Source organism: Erinaceus europaeus, chromosome 9 (genome assembly GCF_950295315.1).
Source record: "Erinaceus europaeus chromosome 9, mEriEur2.1, whole genome shotgun sequence".
In the NCBI taxonomy this organism is placed as follows: Eukaryota; Metazoa; Chordata; class Mammalia; order Eulipotyphla; family Erinaceidae; genus Erinaceus; species Erinaceus europaeus.
Genome location: NC_080170.1, coordinates 80,544,292 through 80,570,452, shown reverse-complemented (window position 1 = coordinate 80,570,452; position 26,161 = coordinate 80,544,292). Strand labels below are relative to the sequence as shown.

The 26,161-nt window shown below is 38.3% G+C and overlaps 1 protein-coding gene across 6 annotated transcripts in view; it reads left to right on the top strand.

Annotated features, from left to right (window-relative positions):
- Window positions 1–26,161, top strand: part of SLC15A2 (solute carrier family 15 member 2) — a 56,270-nt gene that overhangs the window by 26,846 nt on the left and 3,263 nt on the right. For 3 of the 6 annotated variants that reach the window (XM_060198284.1, XM_007536527.3, XM_016194043.2), the window contains 12 exons: window positions 6,181–6,263; window positions 7,299–7,385; window positions 8,601–8,690; window positions 8,782–8,826; window positions 10,470–10,502; window positions 11,252–11,340; window positions 12,546–12,627; window positions 13,237–13,371; window positions 20,430–20,594; window positions 20,751–20,797; window positions 21,772–21,882; window positions 22,885–22,981. In XM_060198284.1, coding sequence (XP_060054267.1) covers window positions 6,181–6,263; window positions 7,299–7,385; window positions 8,601–8,690; window positions 8,782–8,826; window positions 10,470–10,502; window positions 11,252–11,340; window positions 12,546–12,627; window positions 13,237–13,371; window positions 20,430–20,594; window positions 20,751–20,797; window positions 21,772–21,882; window positions 22,885–22,981 — 1,064 coding nt within the window. The remainder of the gene's footprint in view (window positions 1–6,180; window positions 6,264–7,298; window positions 7,386–8,600; window positions 8,691–8,781; window positions 8,827–10,469; window positions 10,503–11,251; window positions 11,341–12,545; window positions 12,628–13,236; window positions 13,372–20,429; window positions 20,595–20,750; window positions 20,798–21,771; window positions 21,883–22,884; window positions 22,982–26,161) is intronic. The other 3 variants (XM_060198285.1, XM_016194044.2, XM_060198283.1) reach the window with 2 other exon arrangements.

Sequence of the window (26,161 nt, the reverse complement as noted above, 5' to 3'; positions counted from 1 at the left end):
CATTCAATGAGCATTTATTTATTTTATTTATAAAATGGAAATATTGACAAGACTGTAGGATAAGAGGGGTACATTTCCAAAAAGTGTCCCCAGAGCTGTGTTCCACACAGTGCCCCAGAGCTCCATATCCAATCTCCTTCCTTGATAGCTTCCCTATTCTTTATCCCTCTGGGAGCATGGTCCCAGCATCATTGTGGGGTACAGATGGTGGAAGGTCTGGCTCCTGTAATTGCTTCCCCCCTGAACATGGGTGTTGGTGGGTCGATCCATACTCCCAGCCTGTCTCTCTCTTTCCCTAGTGGGAAAGAGATCTGGGTAAGCAGGGCTCCAAGACACATGGTGGGTCATTTGCCCAACGAGGTCAGGTTGGCATCATGGTATCATCTGGAACCTAGTGGCCTCTCCTGAGATTCCCAGGTTGAAAGCAGATTCCTTGCAGAGCTCACATCAGGTGTTGTCTCCAAGACACCAACTTCTCAATAAACATTTAGTGAGCCCAGTATATACCAAATTCTGTGCTGTGTATTGTGGTTGCATCAATACAATTACACTGCTACAGAATTCATGTTAAAAAAAGCGGAAGAGAGAGTCGGGCTGTAGCGCAGCGGGTTAAGCGCAGGTGGCGCTAAGCTCAAGGACCGGCGTCAGGATCCCGGTTTGAGCCCCCGGCTCCCCACCTGCAGGCAGGTCCCTTCACAGGCGGTGAAGCAGATCTTCAGGTGTCTGTCTTTCTCTCCCCCTCTCTGTCTTCCCCTCCTCTCTCCATTTCTCTCTGTCCTATCCCACAACGACATCAATAATAACTACAACAATAAAACAACAAGGGCAACAAAAGGGAATAAATAAATAAAATAAAAATTAAAAAAATAATAATAAAAAAAGAAAGCAATCTAAAAAAAAAAGCGGAAGACAGATAAATGTAAATGTATAATATAGTATGATCAGTATAACAGCTGGAGAAATACAAAGAAAGCTATAGGAAGACATAAGAGCATCTCTAAGACTTTGGAAGTCAGGAACAGCTTGCCTAAAGAAATGAGATCTAAACTGAGACCCCATGGATCAGTAGTAATTGATCAAAGACACTGAAGGGACAGAAATGGGACTTGGCATCTATAAGACAAGGAGAACAGAGTTTGACATATTCAAATGTCTCAAAGTAAGGCTGAATTCAGATTGTCTGGTGTATAAGTTATAAGAAGAGTATAAGAGAAATTGGATAATGAAGGGCTTACTAACTGTTGGGAAATTATTGAATAGAACTTTATCAGGACAGTGGAGGGGGCTGGAAAAGGACTTTGAACAGAGGAATGATTGTTAGATTTTTGTTTTTCAAAGGTGTTTCTGATGTAATATAGAGAAAATATGGGTTATGGATGAGACAAAGATACCATTTACCTTAATTACTGAATCTTTGATAGTTCCTTAAGTTTTGTGTTTAAGGTGAGCACCTCACTTAGGTCACCCTAGTCAAAACTTTATAGGATTAAATATGTTAAGTGACAGAGATCGAAAAAGTCTTTTGGGTGAGACAGTGAGGTGGTTTATTGAGATAATAAGGGATGTGGGGCAATACTAGTGAATTTTGTTTTCAACATGTTACATTTTTGTTGTCCTCATAGCATTTACTTGAGGCTATCAAAGTTATCTGGAAATATAGTTTTAGAGTTCAGGAGAAATGTATGAGCTGTAGATAAAGATATAGAGTTATTAGTATGTGGCTAGCAATCAAGTCATGAAAATAAATGAAATAAATGAGAAATAGAGTAAGAAAAAGAGAGGATGAGAATAGAATTCCACAGGCCATAACATTTGTAGCTGTGGAGCTGTTTCAGTGGGTAGAATATAAGACTTGTATATCTGAGATCCCAGGTTTGATTGCTTGTACCACATACACTGGAGAATTACTCTGTGGTTCTCTCTCCCTCTCCCTTCCCCCTACTATATATATTCAAAAGAGACAGACAGAGGAAATGTCCATAAAAAGACTAAGAAGGAAAGGTCAAAATAGTAAGGTCTGAGAATATCCACAACATTTTTGAAAAGGTAATTTTTCAAAGTAACAAATATTATTGAGTGGAAAAACTTTAAATAGGGGGATGGGGAAGTCCATTAAATATAGCAAGGATAAAGTCACTGATTTAGTGATATCAGTTAGATGGGACCTCAATCTGATTGGAGCATATTAAAATCGGTAAGAGGCAATAAAATTAAAACAGTATTTATAGCAGAAAGGGGACATGGGGATGAGAGAAAATCTAGCATGCTTGAATATCACTAAGGAGACTCCAGCAGAGAAAAAGATTAAAATACAAGATAAAAGCACGTTGTGTGGAAGCATTCACCTTCTCATGGGAGAATAACATTGCCTTCACCTAACTGGAGGGCAAGGGAGCAGTGGATTTAGTGCTGTTAGTGGCAGGAAATTGAAAACATTTCCAGTTGAAGGTTTGTCTGTTTGTTTGTTTGTTTTGCCTCCAGGATCACTGCTGGGGCTTGATGCCTGCACTGTTAGTCCACTTCTCCTGGAGGCCATTTTCTCCATTTTGTTGCCCTTGCTGTTGTTAATGTTATTGTTGACGTTGCTGTTGTTGGATAGGTCAGAGAGAAGTAGAGAGAGGCCGGGGGAGACAGAGAGGAGGAGAGAAAGATAGACACCTGCAGACCTGTTTTACCACCTGTGAAATGAAACCCTTGCAGGTGGGGAGCTGGGGACTCAAATCTCGGGATCCCTATGCAGGTCCCTGCCCTTTGCACCATGTGTGCTTAACCCAGTGTGCTACCACCTGGACCCCCAGTTGAAGGTTTTTAATTTCTTTGTGAAGTAGACAACTAGAGGCAGGAGATACTAAAGAAACTCAAGTTCTCTATTCATCTTCTTTGGTTAAGTGACTGAAATTTAAGTCTGACCATGTTGAGTTGATTACTCTGCCTTACTTTTATCATTCTATGTTACTATTGAGTCCAGAATTCCTGAGATGTCTTGCCTTTTTCTAGGATCATTCTTAGTTTCAGCAATAGTCTATTTTCATTTAAAATCTCTCTATTTGCTAACTTGTCTTTAAGGGATTATTATAAGAGCATCTTTCTCTGAATTATTTTTTTCCTGTCTACAATAAAAAAGCTGTGGCATGTACAGGCTACTATTTGGAAAAATGGGAGGGGAAGTTGCTGGAATACTGAATAAGGACAAAATGACAGGAGGTCACAGAACTTTGGTGGTGGTTGTGGTATGAAACTATATGCTGTAATCTTAAAATCTTATAAAACATTATTGAATTACTAATAAAAATAAGGCTAAATGATAGACTAAGCCTATAAGATTCAGTAAATTCAATGAAGAGTGACAGAGAGGAAATAATACATTTGAAAGTTAAGGTAGAACAAAGTAACATGTTTTAGGCACCATGGGCACATTCTTTTTTTTAATATTTATTTATTCCCTTTTGTTGCCTTTGTTGTTTTATTGTTGTAGTTATTATTGTTGTCATCGTTGTTGGATAGGACAGAGAGAAATGGAGAGAGGAGGGAAGACAGAGAGGGGGAGAGAAAGATAGACACCTGCAGACCTGCTTCACCGCCTGTGAATTGACTCCCCTACAGGTGGGGAGCTGAGGGCTCCAACCAGGATCCTTATGTCCATGTGCGCTTAACCTGCTACACTACCACCCTATTCCCTATGGACACATTCTCATGTATAAGGATGTTGGAAATTGCTGCTAGATTCTGGACACTGAATCATCTTTGGTAGGAGATGTTGAGGAGCATCTTACTGGAGCTGGAAAATCCATTACAGAGGACGATATATCTAGGAGGGAACCAGGATAGAATCTTCTTACCATTTTAAATAAACTTATAAACTTGAAAAGCCACTTCTTTTTTTTATAATTATAAAAATAATCTCACCTTATTACTGGTTATTTGGTAAGTTAAAGGAAATTTACCAATAAAAAAAAGCCACATTTGATTAGCTATGAAGATGTGGTGAAAGAGTGAAGATATGGATTAAAGGGAAGAAAGTGAGCACAAGAATAAAAATGGTACAGAATATATATATTTTTTTGGAATGATGAATGTGGTTAGAGTATAGGTAACCTAAAGGAGAGTTATAAAAAAAGGTAAGTTGGGGCCAGAGAGATGACTTGCATTAAGGCCCAGTCTCAAATCCTTGCATCATAGGGGAAATGCTATGGCACTGAGGGAAGCTAAAGTGTTGTGGTGTCTCTTCCCCTTTCCATGTCTCTATCTCAATGAAAAAGTGGCTCAGAGTGCTGAAATCATGCGTACATGAAACCTTGGCTCTGCAATAAAACAAAGAAAGAAAGAAAGAAAGAAAGAAAGAAAGAAAGAAAGAAAGAAAAGAAAGAAAGAAAGAGAGAGAGAGAGAGAGAAAGAAAGAAAGAGAGAGAGAGAGAAAGGAAGGAAGGAAGGAAGGAAGGAAGGAAAAGAAAGAAAGGAAGAGGGGCAGGTAGTGTCTCACCTGGTTAAGTGCACATATTACAGTGTTCAAAAACCCGGGTTGAAGCCTCTGATCCCCACTTGCATGGGGAAAGTTTCAGGAGTGGTGAAACAGATCTGTAGGTCTCTCTCTCTCTCTCTCCCCCCATATATATATCCCTTTCCTCTCAATTTCTGTCTCTATCCAATAATAAATAAGAAAAGAAAAAGGAAAGGGAGAAAGGAAAAGAAGGGGACAGAAAGAAAGAATAAAAGGGAAAGAGAAACGAGAGAGAGAGAGAAATAGAAAAGGTAGGTTGAGGTGACCTTCACTGCAGACAAACTACTGGAAAGTCCTGGAAAGAAGTTTTAAATTTGGAACTCAAGAAAGAAAGGCAGGGATTGCTGGTGCTCACGTGGAGTGCCTCCAACCAGGAGGTAAGCTGCTGGCCTTCCGCTGCTTGTTTAAGGGACAACATACAAAGAAAGCAAGCACCAGGAGAGATCCTATTATGAACCTCTAGTTTATTTAGGGTAGAACACAAGGCTTTATAGCAAACAGAACAAAGGATATTTTTCACATATGTCAGAAATTACAGGTTTCTTAAAGGTCAGCTTGCTCCTATAGTGGGGAGGGTTAGGAATGACAAGAATTGATGTGATACCAAAAGGTCAAGGCAATTGTTTTCCATGCAGGCATCTTAATTATCCAAAGGTATTAAGACCAGCATAGTGGCTAAACTAGTAGAGTGAGATGAAACTGAAAGAGACAAGGCTTGATGTAAATCAAAGATATCAAAGGAAAGCAAGGAAACAGATATGGGGGTCTCACTGCCAAGATACTGACAAGTTGTATGATAGAGTATGATCAAAAGGTGAACTTATAGTGAACATGTGAACTTTGAATGACTATAGTGAACTTTGAGTGTACCCTCAAGAAGGCAGCAATTTGGCCTGCTAGCAGGGGGAACGAAGTGTGAGAGGCTTGTAGGCTTTCTGTGGGCTTGAGAGACTAACAAGGGGAAACTGAGTCATGGAAGACTTTTCCCTCTTGGCTCATCCCTATATGGGAGAGGCCAACAAGTGGGGTGACTTTCCAGACCTCCATCCAAGGATGGAAGAGCTCCCCTAAGCTCTAACAAGCTTTCACATAGTCCCACAATGGATCAATAGTTGAGGAACTACATGATGACCATTTTTATAATCCACTGTATAAAGGTCCTAAATGAGAGTTATAGCAGTGGTAATGCAAAAGAGTGACATAAGGGAAATACATTGAACAAAGGACATCAGTAAAAGTTGATTATATATGAGGCTGGTGAAAGAAAGATAATTCAAAGATGGCTTCTGTCATTACAAAAAGTCTTAGTAGGTCTCTCCCTTAACAATTGACAATTGTTAAATGCTATTCTTTTAACAATTTTGTTCTTCTCTTAACTCCTATATTTTTTTAAGTCAAGATGCATAAGTCAGTTTCCTTTTTATAGACTTATTTATTTCATGAGAGATAAAGAGAGAGATAGACAGACAGAAGCCAGAACCACCTTGTGGCATACAAGGTGCTAGACTCTAAACTTAGAACCACATACTTGCAAGTTCAGAGCTCTAACCTTGTGCCACCTTCCAGATGATTTCTTTTCATTATGAGGCTTTCCATTGACTCTTATACTTTAATAATCTGTGCTTAGCATACTGAATGTGCTAAATAAGAAGCTAAGAACCTTGTTTGTGTATCAACCACAGTTGTGTTTGCAATGGGAAGCAAAATATACAAAAAACCACCTCCTGAAGGCAACATAGTGACTCAAGTTATCAAATGTGTCTGGGTAAGTCTAAGATCTGTTTTCCTGTATTTTTAATCAAATAGAAAGAGATTCTACTCAGGCAGAAGTTGAAAAACAAGATCAGAAAAGAAAACACAAGTTGAACCTGAAATGGAATTGGTGTATTGCACCAAAGTAAAAGACTCTGGGGTGGGTGGGTGGGGAGAATACAGGTCCATGAAGGATGATAAATGACATAGTGGGGGTTGTATTGTTAAATGGGAAACTGGGGAATGTTATGCATGTACAAACTATTGTATATACTGTTGAATGTAAAACATTAATTCCCCAATAAAGAAATAAATTAAAAAAAAAGAGATTCTAAACTAAGCATAAAGACTTTCAAATATGGTTATATATTTTTATCAGTGATCTTTGTACTATATCTGTGTCTTTTGGCAAACTGAAATTAATTGGTGTTACTCCATGCCTCTACTTATCCATTAAGTAAAGGAAGTAGTATAGCTATTTAAAAAAAAATGGTGGATTGGCTAAACAGCATAATGATTATGCAAATAACTTTCATACTTGAGGCTCTGAGCTCCCAGTTCCACTCCCCAGCATTACCATAACCCAAAGCCATGCAGTGCTCTGGTAAAAGAAAAAATAATTAAAAAAAAAACTTCTGAAATGTATTCATATACATTGCCAAAGGACAAGTGAATAGACACAATTATGTCTGCATGAGAGTCCAAAGGGACTGTACCACCTCCTGGGCCACTATAGTTATATCTGAAATTCCATGCCTAATGAGATCAAGAGTTTAGAGTAAGTCACTTAAAGCATGTGTTTAAGGGAAGGGATAATTAATTGGAAGAGGCAGGTAAGTGGTCTGGGAGGTGGTGCACTAGATAGGACATTGGACTCTCAAGTGTGGAGTCCTGAGTTCAATCCCCGGCAGCACATGTACCAGAGTGATGTCTGGTTCTTTCTCTCTCTCCTATCATTTCTCATGAATAAATAAATAAAATATTTAAAAAAGAAAAGGCAAGGGATGATGTACTTTATCTCTTCTGTGATCTCTGTGTTCTATTCTAGTTTGCTATTTCTAACCGTTTCAAGAACCGTTCTAGGAACATTCCAAAGAGACAGCACTGGCTGGACTGGGCAGCTGAAAAATACCCAGTAAGTATGTATGTACATCTCATACTTCCACAGTCTTCTTTTTTTTTTGAATACACTTTTTTTAAAATTAAATAATGATTGACAAGATTGCAGTATAGGAGGGATATAATTCCATACAATTCCCACCACCAGAATTCTATAGCCCATGCCCTCCATTGGAAATTTCCCTGTTATTTTTCCTTCTGGGACTATGGGCCAAAATTCTTCATGGAGTACAGAAAGTGGGAGGTCTGGCTCCTTTAATTGCTTCTCTGCTGGACATGGGCATTTTCAGGTCAATTCATACTTCCAGACTGTTTCTATCTTTCCCTAGTGGGGCAGGGCTCAAATCTCATCTGTTATATTCTTACCTGCGGGATAGCGTGGGGGTGCCTCTCCCTGGGTGCATACTCTCTGGTTGGAGAGATTGCAACAGGAGCCAGCCTGGGCTGCTACTCACTCAGCGACGCAAGGGAGATAACTCATGAACAGAGCTCGTGGTGTCAAGGCAATTTGATTCTTTACTGATCAGGGAGCCCAGGCTTTTAAAGGTTGGACCAAGAAATGGCAAGTCAGAAACGGAAATGGCTTGACATGGTTTGGAAAGGGGCGGAGAAAGGCAAAAGGGGCTGGGAAAGGTAACTTCCTTAGCAACTGTTGGGAGGGTTTTAACTGGTAGGATAAATAACAATACCCTGCAGGCAGGGAGGGTCTTGATGGTAGAAAGAAGATAGATCAAAGGAATGGAATGGGTGGGGATCTTTTAGGCAAAACAATGATTATGTAAATAATAAGTGAGCAGGCCATAGTATCAGGAATGCAAGGTGCTTTGTGAGGCAGGGAGTCTGATAAGATGGGGTAAACCTTTGGGGTTACTCCTGTCCCTCTTTGCTCAACCTCTCTGTAGAGAGAGAGAGAGATTGATAGGATAGATGCACTCCTCAAGTCAAACCCTGCCAGGCTCTACCACATCCTCACGATTTCCTGACACTTACCTTTAGGTTCCTGACTATTAAACAATTTGCCCTGCTTTATATCTTAGTGCTTTTGAGCCACCAAGTTGCAGATGCTACCATGAAGCCAGTCTGACTTCCCTGGGCAGACGACTTCTTGGAGTCTTTTCTAATATCAGAATTTCCTCCTGTTGCATTTGACCTCTTCTCTTACTGTTCTTGGGGCATTGCTACTCTAAGCAAGAAAACCCCATCTCATGATTTAGCCTGTTCCTTTTTGCAGAAGCAACTCATTATGGATGTGAAAGCGCTGACCAGAGTGCTATTCCTTTATATCCCAGTGCCCATGTTTTGGGCTCTTTTGGATCAGCAGGTAAGAGTAGTTCTTTAGAAAGCTATTCCTTCTTCTGGCCCTTCTTTCTGATAGCAAAGGAGTTTCTTATAATAGTATCTACCTATCTCAGGGCTCACGATGGACCTTACAAGCCACCAAGATGAATGGGAATTTGGTGAGTAGAAGAGATTTTTCAGATAAGTACATTACTTTCTTTATGATCCATATTAGATAAAATTTAATTTCTTTGAATTTTTTTCTTTGCCTAAAACTAATTTAAGAAAGGCAATTTTTTTTAGCATAAATGTTATGGGTGGGCAAAGTAATCTAGTATAGGATATTTTTGTAAGGATCTATTATATTTCATATGATATTGAGAGTTGTACTTGAGAGAGGTAAAAATAAAGAAAGAGAGCAAAGCCAGAGAAATTTGCTACATGAATTGCAATGGATTGAAACTGGAGTCTCAGGAATGCAAGTTCTGAACTCCTACTTTCTGAGCTATCTCTCTCCACCTTCACCAAAGTCTTATTTTTAGGGGCTGAGAGATAACTCACCCTGTAGAGTGCATGCTTTGGCCTTCACAAGGAACAGGGTTCAAGCCTGTAGTCACCATATGGGAGTGCCAGGCAAAGGAGAAACAGCAGGAACAGTAGAACAGCTGAACATTTCTTCTCTTGGTCTCTCCCTTTATTTCTCTCACCCTTTATTTTTAAAAAATGCCTGCTATGAGTGGTGACATTGTGCAGATTGTGTAGTCATGAAACCATGCCAAAATCCTAGCAGAAAAAAACTATTATTTTTAGAGGGTGAGATCTAAATGTATATAAAGAACCATTAAGAGGGTAACAAGTGAACTGATGTAGACATAGGATAGTGATCCTTTTCTTTTACCTCTAAACCTGCCCAAGGCACAGCAGGGACAGACTGATTGATGTGATGCTACTACACAATTGACTTTATCTTTCAGGCCTGAATCACAGCAGAGGACCTGGAAGTGGAATGTTTTCTATAAGAATACAGAAAGAGTGGGAAAGTTGTAAATGTCCTATTTTCTTTTTCCATTGATTTCCATTCTTTGGCAAACTCAAAATTTTATCTCCTCTCTCAATTGTTCTGCTTCCTAGATTATTGTATTTTTTTTACTGTGACATTAATACTGCAAGGTAATATAATGTCACTGTCTTATTAGCGTATGTAGTTGAAGCCGAACTACTATACTTTTACCATTTTTGTTTCCTTGAGTTGTCTAAGGTTTATCATATTTATCTTTTAGATCTCTTCCTAGAGAACAACTTTGGAAATAGATGTTTCAGAGGGAATCTTAACCATGTTGTCTGCAATTACAAAAAAAAACAACAACACACTACCTCTGTTCTTTCTCAAGTCAACAAGTCAAGGAAAACTTAGTGTATATACACACATACAGAGGTGGGGGGGAGATTCTCTTAGGTCCATCTGCTTTCAGCAAGAGTAGCCAGAAGCCATCCCTTTGGCATATGAGCAGCCCAGCTTCAAACACTGCCCCAGCACATTGAAGGAGGCTTCAGAACTTCTCCCTCTCTCTCTCTCTCCCTCTCTCTCGCTCTCTCTCCCTCCCTTCCTAAATTACTGCCTCTCTTTCTATCTAGAAAAAACTATGAAAAAAAATGTCATCCCTAATCTGTTCCCCTACATACTCTTATAAGTAAGATTGTATCCTTGAACCAAAAACCTAACTTTACATTTAAGTTTCTCACTTGGAAACTTGTTGATTTAAGTTTTTCTTTTCTTTATCTATAATCTAAATAGATTATGTGTTTTTTTGCAATGTTTCAGGGTTTTATTGTACTTCAACCTGACCAAATGCAGGTAGGAGACGTCTCCTTAGCCATTAGAACATCTTTCTTTCCTCTACTTTTACTAACAGGATTACCAACTGTATTCTGATACTTTTATCTTTGTATGTTGTAAACAACTAAATCCCATACTTCTCATTTACATCCTCTATTAAGTAGATTGTCCTGCCCAACTCCAAGAGACTGAGTTTTGAGCTTATAGGAAAACCTCTTTCTTTTTCCCCCAAATCAGGGTAATACAGTAGAGATACTGTGATGTTTTGGGGTCCTCTTGTCAAAGCAAAAACAAAAAAGAGAGAAAGAAAGAAAGAAAGAAAGAAAGAAAGAAAGAAAGAAGGAAAGAAATATTGTGAAAAAAAAGTTTTGTGGTATGAACAGCAAAATAAGAATCTCTATTGATGAATTCCAGTTCTTTTTCTAAACCCTTATACAGAAACTCTGAATTACCCCCCCTTCCCCCACTCTCTTTTCTCCCTTAACATATTTACATTTAGACTATGGGATGGACAGGACAAATGAATATGGCAAGAAAGAGCAACCAAGTGATTGACAAAAAGACAGATTCAGAGTAAAACAGGTTCTTTAGGAAGTTAGAAGGTACATACAAAGGAAATAGAGTTTTGAACATAAGAAGACTGAGAAATGTTGAATCATTCTTAGTTTTACCAAGGTGTTCTAATGTGAGTATGAACAGTAAATAGAAACACATGCTCACACTTTTGATAGGAAGCCTGTACTAATCCTATTTGCCATGATTTACAGGTACTAAATCCCTTTCTGGTCCTTATCTTCATCCCACTGTTTGACGTTGTCATTTATCGTCTTGTCTCCAAGTGTGGAATTAATTTCACGTAAGTTCCTACCATGCTTGTATTACTACAAACTGACTCAATTTTTGCCAAGTTTGACAAAGACTCAATGTCAATACTTTTCTATTTAGTGGTGATTTATTTGGGCTTTTCATTTATCCCTTTCTATTTACCTATTTTGGACTAAATATCTATTCTAGAGGATAGGGACTAAATCTAATTTTTATTGTAGAGAATCCAAGCCAGTACTGCAGACTTAAAACTATGTGATATTGAATGGGTATGTCTAATCCTCATGGGAGGTCAAAAGACTGAGATTAGGCTTCTAAAACAAATTGTTGCATTGTCTGGAGTGTTGCCTCTTCACAAAGCCCAATGCCCTTGATGACAATCTATTATAATATTCTATTATTTCTATAAAACAAATGAAAGTGTTAAGAATGAGGATAGAAATTGTCCTTTACTACTGATCTCATTTTAAATATAAATATTATTCTCTGTAAAATTTGACTGAGGAGGGTTTTAAGTGTTCTTTTATACTTGATTTAATATAAATTTACTTCTGATCATTACTTTAGCATATTCAAATCACTTTTTTTGTCATTTACTCATTTGTTGAGCAGATGTTAAAGTACAAATCATTCCACTAAGGCATTTACTGTTTAGTAAGGGAGCTAAATATATTTAAAAAATAATTATTACAAAAAAGAAAAATTGTTGAGTGGCTGAGGAAAGCAAACAAGTAGAGAAAGAAAAGAGTTAAGACTTCTGAAGAAGAAAAAGAAACACGGTAATATATAACATTAGCATATAGTAAATGTTCAACAAATCTGGCTAAATTGCTATCATCTTGTTATTGTAATGAATAGAAATATCATTCTGTATAAAAGTAGAGGTAGCAAAATATAGTGCATTGCATAGAAAAATTCAGTGTGACTCTAGTAAAAGGAGAAAGGATATGTGAGGAAAGGGGGTTTGAGGAAGTACTTGACAAGTAATTGAGACCAAAATAGAGAGGCCTTCAATGGTAGACTTAGGAGGGTTTTAAGTTTGGGCAGAGGGTAGATAGCATAATAGTTATGCAAATAGACTCTCATGTCTGAGGCTCCAAAGTCCTGCACCACCATAAGCCAGAGCTGAGCAGTGTTCTGGTTTAAAAAAAAAAAAAAAAAAAAAAGAGGGTTTTAAGTTTATCCTTTGAGACTAAAGTCTGCTTGCCTTTTTCTTGCCCTTTCATCCATCCACAGATCACTTAGGAAAATGGCTGTTGGCATGATCCTAGCATGTTTGGCATTTGGAGTTGCAGCACTTGTAGAGATGAAAATTAATGTGAGTTTAATAAATCTAAGGCTCTATAAGAGCAGAAACATGTCTGTTTACTTTCCTGGCATGTTCAACTTTGACTCCCTGGGGGCCTAACACTGTATATATGTTTTTATTAGAAGATACATAAAAACTATTTGTGCTAAATGGGTAGATATGAGTAGAACTGAAATGCAAAAGGAGATTCTCCTCTCACCTAAGTAATTCCAAATATAGTATTCAATAATTCTCAACACTAACATCAAGGGTATCTAGCCATTTCTTTGGGAATTCTTTAAACCATTCTATATGGGCTTATATGGTATCTTGTTGGATGCCAGGTTACTCTCTCTTGACAGATTCAATGAGTAATGCTGAGAAAAGACATTTAAAACCATGGTTAAGTAAAAAGAATCATGGAGTTTGTAACTAGGCATCATTTGCTTGTTTTTATTGAGATAAACTTGGTTTGCATGAAATAGGGTGCTGGCTTTCTCAGGCAAACGGTATTCAGACGGAGAAAAATACATCTTGCTAATTAGGTAAACTAGGTTGTCAGAGAAAAGAACTAGGATCTATGTTCTCATTGGATTGGAAGGAGTATTTGTGATACTCACACATGTTCTTTGTCCTAAGGAAATGGCCTTACTCAAGTCAGGTCCACAAGAGATTTTCCTACGAGTCTTGAATCTGGCAGATGATGAGGTGAAAGTGACAGTGCTGGGAAATGAAAACAATACTCTGTTACTTGAGTCCATCAAATCCTTCCAGGTGAGATAAGAACTTGAATGAACCTGAAACTCATTCATATTATGCACCAAGACAACAGCGTAATATGAGTGGTTAAGAGTATGCACCAGTGGAGTTAAAGCACCCTAGTTCAGTTCCTGTGTCTGCCACTCCCTAACATTAAAACCCAGAACAAGAAATCTTATCTCTATACCTCAGTTTTAGCGATATTTTAAAAAATTTTATTATTGATTTAATACTCACTTACAAAATTATGAGATAACGGGTATAATTAATTAATTAATTAATTAATCATCCCCTTTTGTTGCCCTTGTTTTATTGTTGTAGTTATTATTGTTGTTGTTGATGTTGTCATTGGTGGGTAGGACAGAGAGAAATGGAGAGAGGAGGGGCAGACAGAGAAGGGGAGAGAAAGATAGACACCTGCAGACTTGCTTCACTGACTGTGAAGCGACTCCCCTGCAGGTGGGGAGCCAGGGGCTCGAACCCCTTACGCCGGTCCTTGTGCTTCATGCCACATGCGCTTAACCCACTGCGCTACCGCCTGACTCCCAATGAGCATAATTTTATACATTCCTCACTGCCAGAGTTTTATGTCCCCATTCCCTCCATTGGAAATTGTTGTAGTTCTCCCAACATCACAGGTATGGGTTGACTATTATGTATATAACTATCTATATTTATATATTTACCCATTTTTCTATGGTCCTGCCTTTTCTTCCTTTCTAAATCTCACTTATAATATCCTTTCTTTTTTCCTCTTCTCTCTCTGGGCCCTGATGAATTGGAGTTCAGAGCTTCTGTTCATCTCCCCCTAAAATTTCTTCCCCTCTAGAAGTATGGACCAAAATTCTTTTTGGGGTGCAGAAAGTAGTTTTGGCTTCTGTAATTACTTCTCCACTGGACATGGGCATTGGCTGGTTGACCCACACACCCAACCTGTTTCTATATTTCCCTAGTGAGGTAGGAATCTGGAAAGGTTGAGCTTCCAGAACACATTGGTGAAGTCCTCTGTCCAGGAAAGTCAGGATGGAATCATAACAGCATCTGCAACTTGGTGGCTGAAAGGTGGTAACATATGAAGCAAGACAAAATGTTTAATAGACAGGAACCATCCTTAATTCCAGCACCATCTTCCCAGACAATATATATATTTTATTTTTCTTTATCATTTTATTATTATTTTTTATTTATAAAAAGGAAACACTGACAAAACCATAGGATAAAAGGGGTGCAACTCCACACAATTCCCACCATCAGAACTCTGTAACCCATGCCCTCCTCTGATAGCTTTCCTATTCTTTAACCCTCTGGGAGTATGGACCCAGGTCATTATGGAAGGTCTGGCTTCTGTAATTGCTTCCCTGCTGAACATGGGTGTTGACAGGTCAATCCATACTCCCAGCCTGTCTCTCTCTCTCCTTAGTGGGATGGGGCTCTGGGGAAGCAGGGCTCCAGGACACAGTGGTGGGGTTGTCTGTGTAAGTAAGTCTGGTTGGCATCATGGTAGTGTCTGGAACCTGGTGGCTGAAAAGAGAGTTAACATATAAAGCCAAACAAGTTGTTGACTAATCATGAACCTAAAGGCTAGAATAATTCAGATGATGAGTTGGGGGGGGGGGGTTTCCTCTGTTCTGTAAATAGCTAGTAGGCCCATTTTAGTTGTATTTCAAAGGGCCCATGATTACACTAGTTTTTTTTTTTCCCCTGAGCCTGAAATATGATATGCAGGTGGACCCAAGTTATTGTCTGGAGAGATGATATCATGGCTAGAAAAAGGACCAGAAAGCTGGATCAGGGAAAAGAGTAGCTCCCAAATATGGGAAAGGTACACAAACATTGTTGGCTACAAACCCTATCGACCTGATCTGATCCAGGGCCCATATTCAGCCTAGGAGCCCACGTGACCTCTGCATCCCTACAGATCTGAGCTCATATTCTGTGGTCATAAGTAGGAACATTCCAGGCTGTCTCAACTTCAGGACCCATCTTCCTCGGGTGTAGCACAGAGTATGCTGTCCATGCTCCCCTTCAGAGGATGGAACATTCTCTACCATTGTTGATCCAAGTTGAGAGCAAGGTCCTATGGGGGCCCACAAAGGGGTCTATTGTGTTGTTCTTGATAGAGATGACCGGTAATATTGGGGAGAGGGATTTATTTGAGAGCTAGGCCCATCATGTCTGTTTGGGAATCTCAGGACTTCCCAACTAGGTCCCCAGATGATGGGGTGGCCTGATAGTGATGAAAGTATGCCAGTCTCTTGCCACTATTCAGCTTTTGCAGTCCTTGCTTTGATGAGGTTAGCTTTGGAGTGAGTGAGGGAAGTATAATAGGAAGTAGGTGAGGAGGGTATCTAAGTCTAAGTAGACACTATTTCATTATGAACTTTACACTGACTCACTGCAGACTATTGTGTACTTCTGCTTTCAGGTATATATTTTGCCCTAATTTATGGATACATGTGAATATATGCTCTATCCCATGGGACCTGGTCTATATCTAGGTTTTGGGACTTTATTAGGAAGTGAACTACCTGGAATGGAATTTGAGAATCCTATGAAAGGAAAGGTCTCATCCAAGTAATGAGGCTCAAGGTCTGACGATCTATGCCTGACATCTCTGGACACAGTCTGAAGTAAAGCATGCAGAGGTGGTACTCATTGCATTGATTAGGTTGAGATCGGCAGATGCAATATCACATTTGGTATGAATTGAGAGAAGCATGCAGCAAAGTGAGCCTCACCCTAGAGGTTCCAGGACTGGGGGAAATATAGGCTCTGTAGAGGAAGAGGGAGTTTCCTGCTGTCTTAGGATTTAAGAAGGCAATAAATAGTTATTGCTATAATCACATTGTTTGGCAAGTGGGTTAACTTTGAAAAATCCCTTTGTTAGGATTTGCTGTATCATACACAACATCACCATAATTTATGTCCTTTGACATTATTTATATATAGCTGTGCCACCAGTTGCTTCTGTTCTTTCTGTTCTAAGCTTTTAAGAGAGTCAACATATCAAAGACTCAGCATATGGTCTGTGCATTAAAAGGTTTGAGACATTTAATCAATTTTCCCCTCTCATATTAATTAGTGATTTATATAACTACAAATTAATAGGAGTGTACATAAACATTATTCCCACCACCAAAAGACTGTGTTCCATCCCATTCCCCCACCCCAGAGGTTGAACTTCTGCCTTTGCCCTAAACCCAGAGATTTTTACTTTAGTTCCCTACTCCCCCAGACATTTTTAGTACACCTCCATGTTAACTATCAAGCTGAAGCCAAAATTACTGAAGTTATGGGCCCCAAGGAATATACCTAAAGTAGACTTCCTAGTTTCTTTTCCTATTCTCAGCTGCTCCATTCAGTAATATTTTAAAATCTATTTAGCTGCTGTCAGGATGAGTATTGTGTGTAAAGTGTTAGCTTAGTGCCTGGGACATTGTATGTTCTCAAAACATAACATAATATCAAACTGCCTCCTAATTACACATCACGTGCATATTTTCACTATTATTAGTATGCACATCCTGAAATATGTGTTTCATATATTTTTAAGAGTAAAATAATACATATTTAATATGGAAAATTGAGGAGTGTGGAGGAAGACATCAAAACCATCTGTAGCAGTCAGGGAGATATCTCAGGACTTGCATACCTGAAGTCCCAAATTTGATCCCTGATCTACTTAACCCAAAGTGATACTCCAGTTCTCTTGCTTATTAGATAAATACACCTCTAAACAATAAAAATAAAAATACCTCTAGTAATGTCACCCAGAGATGATTACAGTAGCATTTTTGTAGGAATGAATAAGCAGCACTCTAGGAGTGGTATAGTGGATAAAGTTTTGAACTCTCAAGCATAAAGCCCCAAGTTTGATCCCAGGATGGCAGGTATTAGAGTGTTGTCGGATTCTCTATCTCCTTGTATCTCTTTCATTAATAAAAAAATAAATAAATAATTTTAAGAATTAGAAAGGAATAAGCAAAAATTTAAAGGTCACTTTATTGAGGGGAATTATTGATTTACAAGAGTATTGCCATAGGTGTATCATTTCATATTGTCCCATAACAGGTGTTAAAACACCATACACCCTGCCAACTTGTCCTCTTCCTCTATCACAGGTCACTGAGTCCCCCAAGCCCTTTCAGCTTCCTCTTTCCTTCATTCTTTAATTGTCTTTTTTTTAAAAAAAATATTTAATTACTTTATTTTCACATGGGAATTGCTTGGCTCTGGCTTATGTTGATGTTGGGGATTGAACACATGTTTTTGGAGCTTCAGGCATGAAAGTCTTTTGCATAACCATAATGCTATTATGCCAACTCCATTTAGAGTCTTTTGATTTGTTACAATAGACCATATCTAATTAAAGTTTTATCCTGTATATTCCCTTTCTTTGAAATAAGCAAATTAAAAAATTATTCTTTTGGATAGAGAGAAATTGAAAGGGAAGAGAGTGACAGAGAGATGTCTATAGCACAGTTTCACTACTAGTGAAGCTTCCTTCCCTACAGGTAGGAGATGGGTACTCGAACCTGGGTCCTTAAATCAGGTGCACCACCACCCAGACCTTGTAAACATTTTTTTTCCTTTTTATTGAGGGGAGTAATGCTTTATGGTGCAGTTATTGAAACATGAGTATAATTTCATTATGCACCAGGACCCTTAAAGTACCCTTCCACCCCTAGACCCCCTATTTCCCTAGAGTTCTTTGCTTTGATGCAATATATTACACCTAATACACATTCACTGTCTCCTCTCTCCTTACCCTTATTTATTAAGCACCACTTATAAGCAGATCATTTGGTATTTGCCTTTCTCTTTTGGGCTTATCTTACTTCACATGATGTCTTCAAGTTCCTTCTAGGGTGATGTAAGATGTCTTCGGGAGCCAGGCTGTAGCGCAGCGGGTTAAGTGCACATGGCACAAAGCGCAAGGACTGGAGTAAGGATCCCGGTTCAAGCCCCCAGCTCTCCACCTGCAGGGGAGTCGCTTCACAGGCGGTGAAGCAGGTCTGCTGGTGTCTGTCTTTCTCTCTCCCTCTCTGTCTTCCCCTCCTCTCTCTATTTCTCTCTGTCCTGTCCAACAACGACGACATCAATAATAACTACAACAATAAAGCAACAAAGACAACAAAAGGGAATAAATAAATAAATAAATATTTAAAAAAAAATGTCTTCATCATCTTTAACAGCAGTCTTCCATCATGTAAATATACCATAATTTTGTAGCATCTCATCTGTCGTTGAACATCTGGGTTGCTTCCAAGTTCTGGTGATCACAAACTGTGCTGCAATGAACATAAATATACATAGATCTCTGTTGGTATGCTTCTAAATTCTGCTTATAAGACCTTCTGTTTTGATCATCACATTAGGTTCGCTTATATTACTTACGATGTGGTCTATTTACATAATCATTGTTTTACCTGGGTCCCGCCCTGCCTGCAGGGTATTGGTTTAATCCCCACTGGATATATGGAAGCTTTCTATGTTCTGTTCACACTCTTTTTTTGCTCCGCCCCCTCTCCTAGTCATTTCCTTTCGCTTGCCACTTCTGGTGATGCATAAAAGGCGATGTATCTGATTAATAAACGAGATACTGCTTCCCAGCTCAGCCATGAGTCCCTGGTCGTCTCTCTCCTGCTCGCAAAGCTAGACCGGCAACTGACACCTGAACAGGGACTGGCAGATCTCTTATGATAGGTGTTTTTATTTTCATTGTTCTCTCCCAAGGAGAGAAATTGTTAAGTCATATACTAAGTCCATTTCTAGTGTTCTGAGAAGTCTCCAGACTCTTCCACAAGGGTTGGATCAATTTACACTCCTGCCAGCAGTGCAGAAGTGTCCCTTTTCTCCCCACATACTCTCCAAAATTTGTTGTTATTGTCATTTTTAACATATGAAATCCTCACAAGAGTAAAATGGTAACTCATTGTCTTTGTATTTCCATGATAGTCAGTGACTTTGAGAAACTTCTCATATAATTGCTGGCCTTCTACATCTCTTCCTTGGTGAAATTTCTGTCCATTTTCTACTGAGTGTGTATGTGTGTGTGTGTGTGTGTGTGTGTGTGTGTTTAGTTTACTGAGATCTTTGTGTATTTTGGTTATTGGTTCTTTATCTGAAATATAGTGCATAAGTATCTTCTCCCACTCTGTAAGATCTTTCTCTGTTAGGGTGGTATTACCCTTTGCTGTGCAGAAGCTTTTCAATTTGGTATAGTCCCATTGATTTATTTTTGTTGTCTTTGCTGTTGGATTTGAATCTTTGAAGATTTTTTTGAAGCATAGATCATGAGATGCTTTGTCAATGTTTTCTTCTATGTATTTGATAGTTTCTAATCTAACGTTTATATCTTAGATCCACTTGGATTTGACTTTTATGCAAGATGAAAATGCAGTTATTCTTCTAGCGTTTGCCCTTCTTCCGTAGCCAGTCAACAGCGTCAGGTTGAGCCTGATGTAAAGTTTCGAGACCTCCTTTGAATCTGGAGAGGTGGCAGTCGTTGACTATGTGGGTCATAGTCTGTCTGTAGCCGCAGGGGCAGTTCGGGTTGTCTCTGAAACATAGTGATGGAACATAGCGATGGAACATAGTGGCGCAGCAGCCATGGCCTGTTCGATAGTGATTGAGGAGGGAAAACGCAGTAGTCCAGTTTTATAGGGTCTTGTGCTGTATAAACAAAATTTTAAAGTATTCAACCTCAGTATGCTGTGTTAACCTTTATTTTTTCTTAACATTCATCACATCTTTATTTTCTATGACCTTGAATAATATTTGAGAATATGATTTTAGTGCATATATGTTCTATGGTTATAATTACATATTTTCTTAAAGGCATTTACATTTGTTGTTATATATGAAACCCTAAAATGACCATCCTTATTCATAAATCATTATGCATTACACTAGTTGCTCCTATAGTATGACCCTAAAAAGGGAAGTAAAATTATTAGCCTACTAGGTAATGTTGATGATATCTGATGAGAGTTCCTGCCCCTGGATGCTATGAAAAACTGTGATGTCTATAGCAGATTAGAGGGTGAATGTGACTGGTTTTCACTCTACAGAAAATGCCACACTATTCCAAACTTCATCTGAACACAAGAAGCCAGGATTTCCACTTCCACCTGAAATACCACAATTCATCTATCAACAATGCACATTTTGTGGAGGAGAAAAGCTGGTATACTCTGATCATTCGAGAAGATAGGGAAAATATTTCTAGCATGATGGTAAGTTGAAGAATTGTCTAGGTTTGAAATTATCTTAGAGTATGATGACTGGCTTATCAATATCTTATCAAAGATTTTCCTGATGATCAAGTTTGATGATTATTGCTTCTTTTTGCCAGCTTTAATTGATTTTTTTTTCACTTTTCCCTATCATAGGTGAAGGACGAAGAAAGCAAAACGGTCAATGGAATGACATCCTTGAGGTTTGGATGTCTGGGAGAACTTTATCCTTTTAAGTCTTGAGGTTTTTCTGAGTAGTGAAGTCACAGATGAAGAGACTTCATATTTTACCATTCTTCTCTAGGGTTTCTGTCTCCTAAAATATCAAGGACATGAGTCTTAGAAGACATTTGACAGAACACAGAGAAGCAGATAGTATTGTTTTCCCTTGTGGTATTCAAAGATATCCTTAAATTTGTGTATGCCCCCTGTGCTAGTTCATGGTTTTCTCCTGTTGAACTTGAGCTATTTATAATGCTCTCAAGAAAATAATTGAACTTTTTCCTCTCTGAGACCAAGAGCAGTAAATTTAGCAATGAGCAATCTTTCCTTTTAGTAATTGGACATCTCTTATATTACATTGTTCTTAACATATAATTATTACTATACACTAGTAGAGGCATTATGGTATAATCAAAGATAACACATTTGGAGTAAAAAAAAAAACTAAAGTAGAAACACTTTGGTACTAAATCGAGGTAAGGCTGAAGATTTTGTCAGGCATCCTGGGGTAGTTACAGAAATGAAGCATTAGAGAAGTGACATGATTTCTGTAGCAGGCATCTAACATCAGATAGAGAAATACACAGTGCAGTGGCCTTTAAAATCAAACTTTAGAAAAGAACTTTAACTGAAACATCTGAGTGTGGAACAGTGAAAATTCATAATAATTTGTCTTTGAATATGCTTCTAAAAAGGTAGAGAGTTTAGAAAGTAAAACGATAATAAAGAGAGAACTTGTGTGGCTCAGAGAGCAACAGGAACCCCCAGGAAGGATATTCAGTCAGCAATATGCATCACATACCTTTTCTGTGCTAGCCATTATTCTACACACTGGGGTAGAGTAGTAAAATATAACAAACAAAGCAGAAACAGAAAAAAAAGAAAAACACCACTTTCATTAGGTGCCCTTATATGGGAAGGTTTGGCATACTTGTAATAATATTTCTATCTTTAGGTTTGTTAACACCTTGCACAATAAAGTCAATATCTCCTTGGATACAGCTATCTCTCTCAGTGTTGGTGAAGACTATGGTGTGTCAACTTACATAACTGTGCAAGGAGGAGAGTAAGAGCATTGCCCTTGTGGACATTTTATTTTAGTCACTGGTATTTTAAATGCTTTTTCTTTGCATGTAGGTAGAGGGATTATATATATCTTGGCTAACTTTGAGTGAACATAGACTATTGCCTTTTCTACTCACATCTTTCCCTTAATCTGTTTATGTACAGATATATTGAAATAATGAAATCATATTGTGAGGGCCATACTGTGTAGCTAGCAAGACTGTTTCTGGAAGGTTTTCAAAATTTAGTGTTGGGTCTTACTCTTACCCCTTGGTATCTTTTGTTGACACCATATTACTTTATGCTTGGTTTATGTTGCTCTACTGATTCATAAAACGTAGAAAAGAAGGGCCAGGCAGTAGCATAGCAGGTTAAGCGCACATGGTGCGAAGCACGAGGACTGGAGTAAGGATCCCTGTTCGAGCCCCCTGTTCCCCACCTGCAGGGGAGTCACTTCGCAGGCAGTGAAGCATGTCTGCAGGTGTCTACCTTTCTCTCCTCCTCTCTGTCTTCCTCTCCTGTCTGGATTTCTCTCTGTCCTATCTAACAATAACAACAACAATGGCCACAAAAAGGGGGGGGGGATGGCCTCCAGGAGCAGTGGATTCGTAGTGCAGAGTCCCAGTGATAAGTAGGAAGGCAAAAAAAAAAAAATTAGAAAAGAAAAATTCAGAAGCCTTAAGTAGACTGACTTTTTATGAAGTCCATAGAATATGGTGATATATGCCTTTCTGATTCATGATTAAGTTTTATTTAAAACTCTATAGTTAAGGAAAAGCTCAGAGCAGGGACATAAGAACCTGGCATGAAAATGGTTGACTCCTAGACCTCCTCTCTAAAAATAAATAAATAAATAAATAAATAAATAAATAAATAAATAAATATGATAGCTTCACTTCTGGACTCACCATTACTAGACAAAATGGGATCACTCTTTGCCCTGCATATGAGATTGCTTTTCTAAACTATGATGTCTATTCTGAACTAACTTGTCATCTTCCAGATACCCTGCAGTACACTGCAAAACAGAAGATAAGAACTTTTTGTTGAATTTGGGTCTACTAGACATTGGTTCCACTTATCTGTTTGTTATTGCTAATGTAAGTAACTCATAGCCACCTTATTTTCCTTCCACTTATATGTATCTCTGTCCACATCTATTATCTATCAGATACTGTCTACCCTACTGTCTAGCCAAAGGGAGACAGACAGAATTACATACTAATTTCTAGTGTAAGAAGACTTGTTCCGGAAGTTGGCCTATAGCATAGCGGGTTAAGCGCAGGTGGCACGAAGTGCAAGGGCCAGCATAAGGATCTCAAGCCTCCGGCTCCTGACTTGCAGGGGAGTTGCTTCACAGGCAGTGAAGCAGATCTGCAGGTGTCTATCTTTCTCTCCCCCTCTCTGTCTTCCCCTCCTCTCTCCATTTCTCTCTGTCCTATCCAACAACAATCATATCAATAACAACAACAATAATAACTACAACAATAAAAAACAACCAGGGCAAGAAAAGGGAATAAATAAGTATTAACAAACAAACAAACAAACAAAAAAGACTTGTTCTGTAGTGATTTAGAATGACTCTTAAGATCTTCATAAAAAATATTAAAACCAATAACATTGACACCAGGCACTGGGTCTTGGGAGGATGGAAGACACAATTCATCTTGAATTATTGCTACCAGGTGACATGGTCTGCTACAATATAATCATGGTCCCAAGGACAGAATTATTATTTGTGTTTTCTTGACTGACTCCCCATACAGGTTTCCTAGCTCCCTGGACACTGGCCTGGACACTGATATTAACTAAGACTGGTATCAAATGTCAATCTTTATATAAATGTTTGGAGGATCCATTAACTATTATTTATGGTTATCTCAGTGATCAGGGCAGGATGCCTCTTAACTTCAATTTTGATGTCAATCTGGATTATAATTTTATTTCATTACATTTGACTTAGTATTAAAATAAGATAGCGAGTAAGAAAAAAAATCATTTCTAGAAGTGTGATGAGAATAATATGTAAATTTTAAAAAGTATTTATTTCCTTTTGTTGCCCTTGTTGTTTTATTGTTATAGTTATTATTGATGTCATTGTTGTTGGATATATTGTTGTTGGATTGGACAGAGAGAAATGGAGAGAGGAGGGGAAGACAGAGAGGCGGAGAGAAAGATAGACACCTGCAGACCTGCTTCACCACTTGTGAAGCAACTCCCCTGCAGGTGGGGAACTGGGGCCTCGAACCAGGATCCTTACGCCGGTCCTTTCGCTTTGTGCCATGTGCGCTTAAAGCCACTGAGCTACCGCTGGACTCCTGTAAATTTTTAAAATTTAAGTTAGCCTGTGTCTTTGGTGTGCCATTTTTACAGCTTATTTAGATATAATTCCTATAATACCATGCAATTCACATATTTAAAGTACATAGTAGCTTTAAGTACATTAGTATATCCATTATATAGATAAATAGGATATATTTTATATAGAAAGTAGCATAGTCAATGGCTTTTGATATATTTCTAGAATTGTGCAATTTCAGAACATTTTCACCACTCCAAAAAGAAGCTTCAGAGGTAGTAGTTTACCTTGAGGAGCACATGCATTTCTTTCTTTTTTTTCCTTCCTTCCTCCCTCCCTCTTTCTTTCTTTCTTTCTTTCTTTCTTTCTTTCTTTCTTTCTTTCTTTCTTTCTTTCTTTCTTTCTTTCTTTCTTTCTTCCTCTTAACCAGAATACTGCCCAGCCAGAGTTTATGGTGGTGTGGGTGATTGAACCTGAGACTTTGGAGCCTCAGACATGAGAATCTCTTTGCATAACCATTATGCTATCTATCCCCACCTAAACACTTTTATGCATGAGGTTATGAGTTTGAGACCTGGCTGAATGGGAGCACCAGTGCTGATAGAATGGTGCTATGGTATCTCTTGTTCTCCCTTTTTCTCTCTCCTCTCTGTCCAAAAATACTGAATGAAATTTGGCCCGGGAAAACCCTCAGTACTACTGCACATGCACAAGGTCCTGAATTTATCTTCTAGTATCACATAAAATTAAAAAAAATGAAAAGAAGTCACAGACTAAGCAGATAGCAGACTTGAGGTAACAGAGGTTCCAAGTTCAGTATACCACCAGAGAAAGAGAAAAGAAAAGAAAAGAAGGGGGAGGGGAGAGAAAGAGAGAAAGAAAGAGGAAGGCCTGTGAGACAGGATAATGGTTCTGCAAAAAGACTCCCATGCCTGAGGCTCTCAAGTCCCAGGTACAGTCCCCAACACCACCATAAACCAGAGCTGAGCAGTGCTCTGGTCCCCCCTCTACTTCCCACATCCAATAAATAAATAAATAAATAAATAAATAAATAAATAAATAATAAATAGCATAATGGTTATGCAGAGACTTTCATGACTGAGGCTCTGAAGTCCCAGGTTGAATCCCCTGTACCACCATAAGCCAGAACTGAGCAGTGCTCTGGTAAAAAAACAATTAAAAAAAAAAAAAAAAACTTATGGGGCCGGGTGGTGGTGTACCTGGTTGAGCGCACATGTTACAGTGCTCAAAGGCACACGGGTTTGAGCCCCCAGTCCCCATTTGTAGGGGGAAAGCTTTACAGAGCTGCAGGTGTCTCTCTGTATCTCTTCTTCTCTGTCTCCTCCTCCCTCTCAATTTCTGTCTCTATCCAATAAATAAATATAGTAAAAAAAAATTTTTAAAAAGAGAGAGAAAGGAAGAAATAAAGAGAGAAAAACCCATTAATATTCACTGTCCATTCCCTCCTATATACTTAAGACCTAAACAACTACTTTTCTAATTCCTGTTTCCTATTTTGGATATTTCATATGAATAAAATTATATAATATATGAATTTTTGTATCTATATTCTTTCATTTAGCATATTTTCAAGGTGCATCTATGTTGTAGCATTTATCAGATCTTCATTTTATTGCCAAATAATATATCATTATATGAATCTAACACATTTTGTTTTTTATTTCGTCAGTTGATAGCTAGCTGAATTGTTTTTATCTTTTGACTATTATAAATATTTTTGTTATGAACACTCATGTACAAGTGTTTGTGTAGATTATGTGTTCAATTCTCATGGAATATACCCAGAAGTAGAATTGTTTATATCATACAATAATTATGCTTTACCAGTTGAGGACCCCTGAATCTTGTCCAAAATGAATATACCATTTTATATTTCCACTAATAGTCTACAGATATTTCAGTTTTTATACATAGTCACCAACAGTTTCTTATTTATTTTTTGTCTTTTAAATTATAGCTA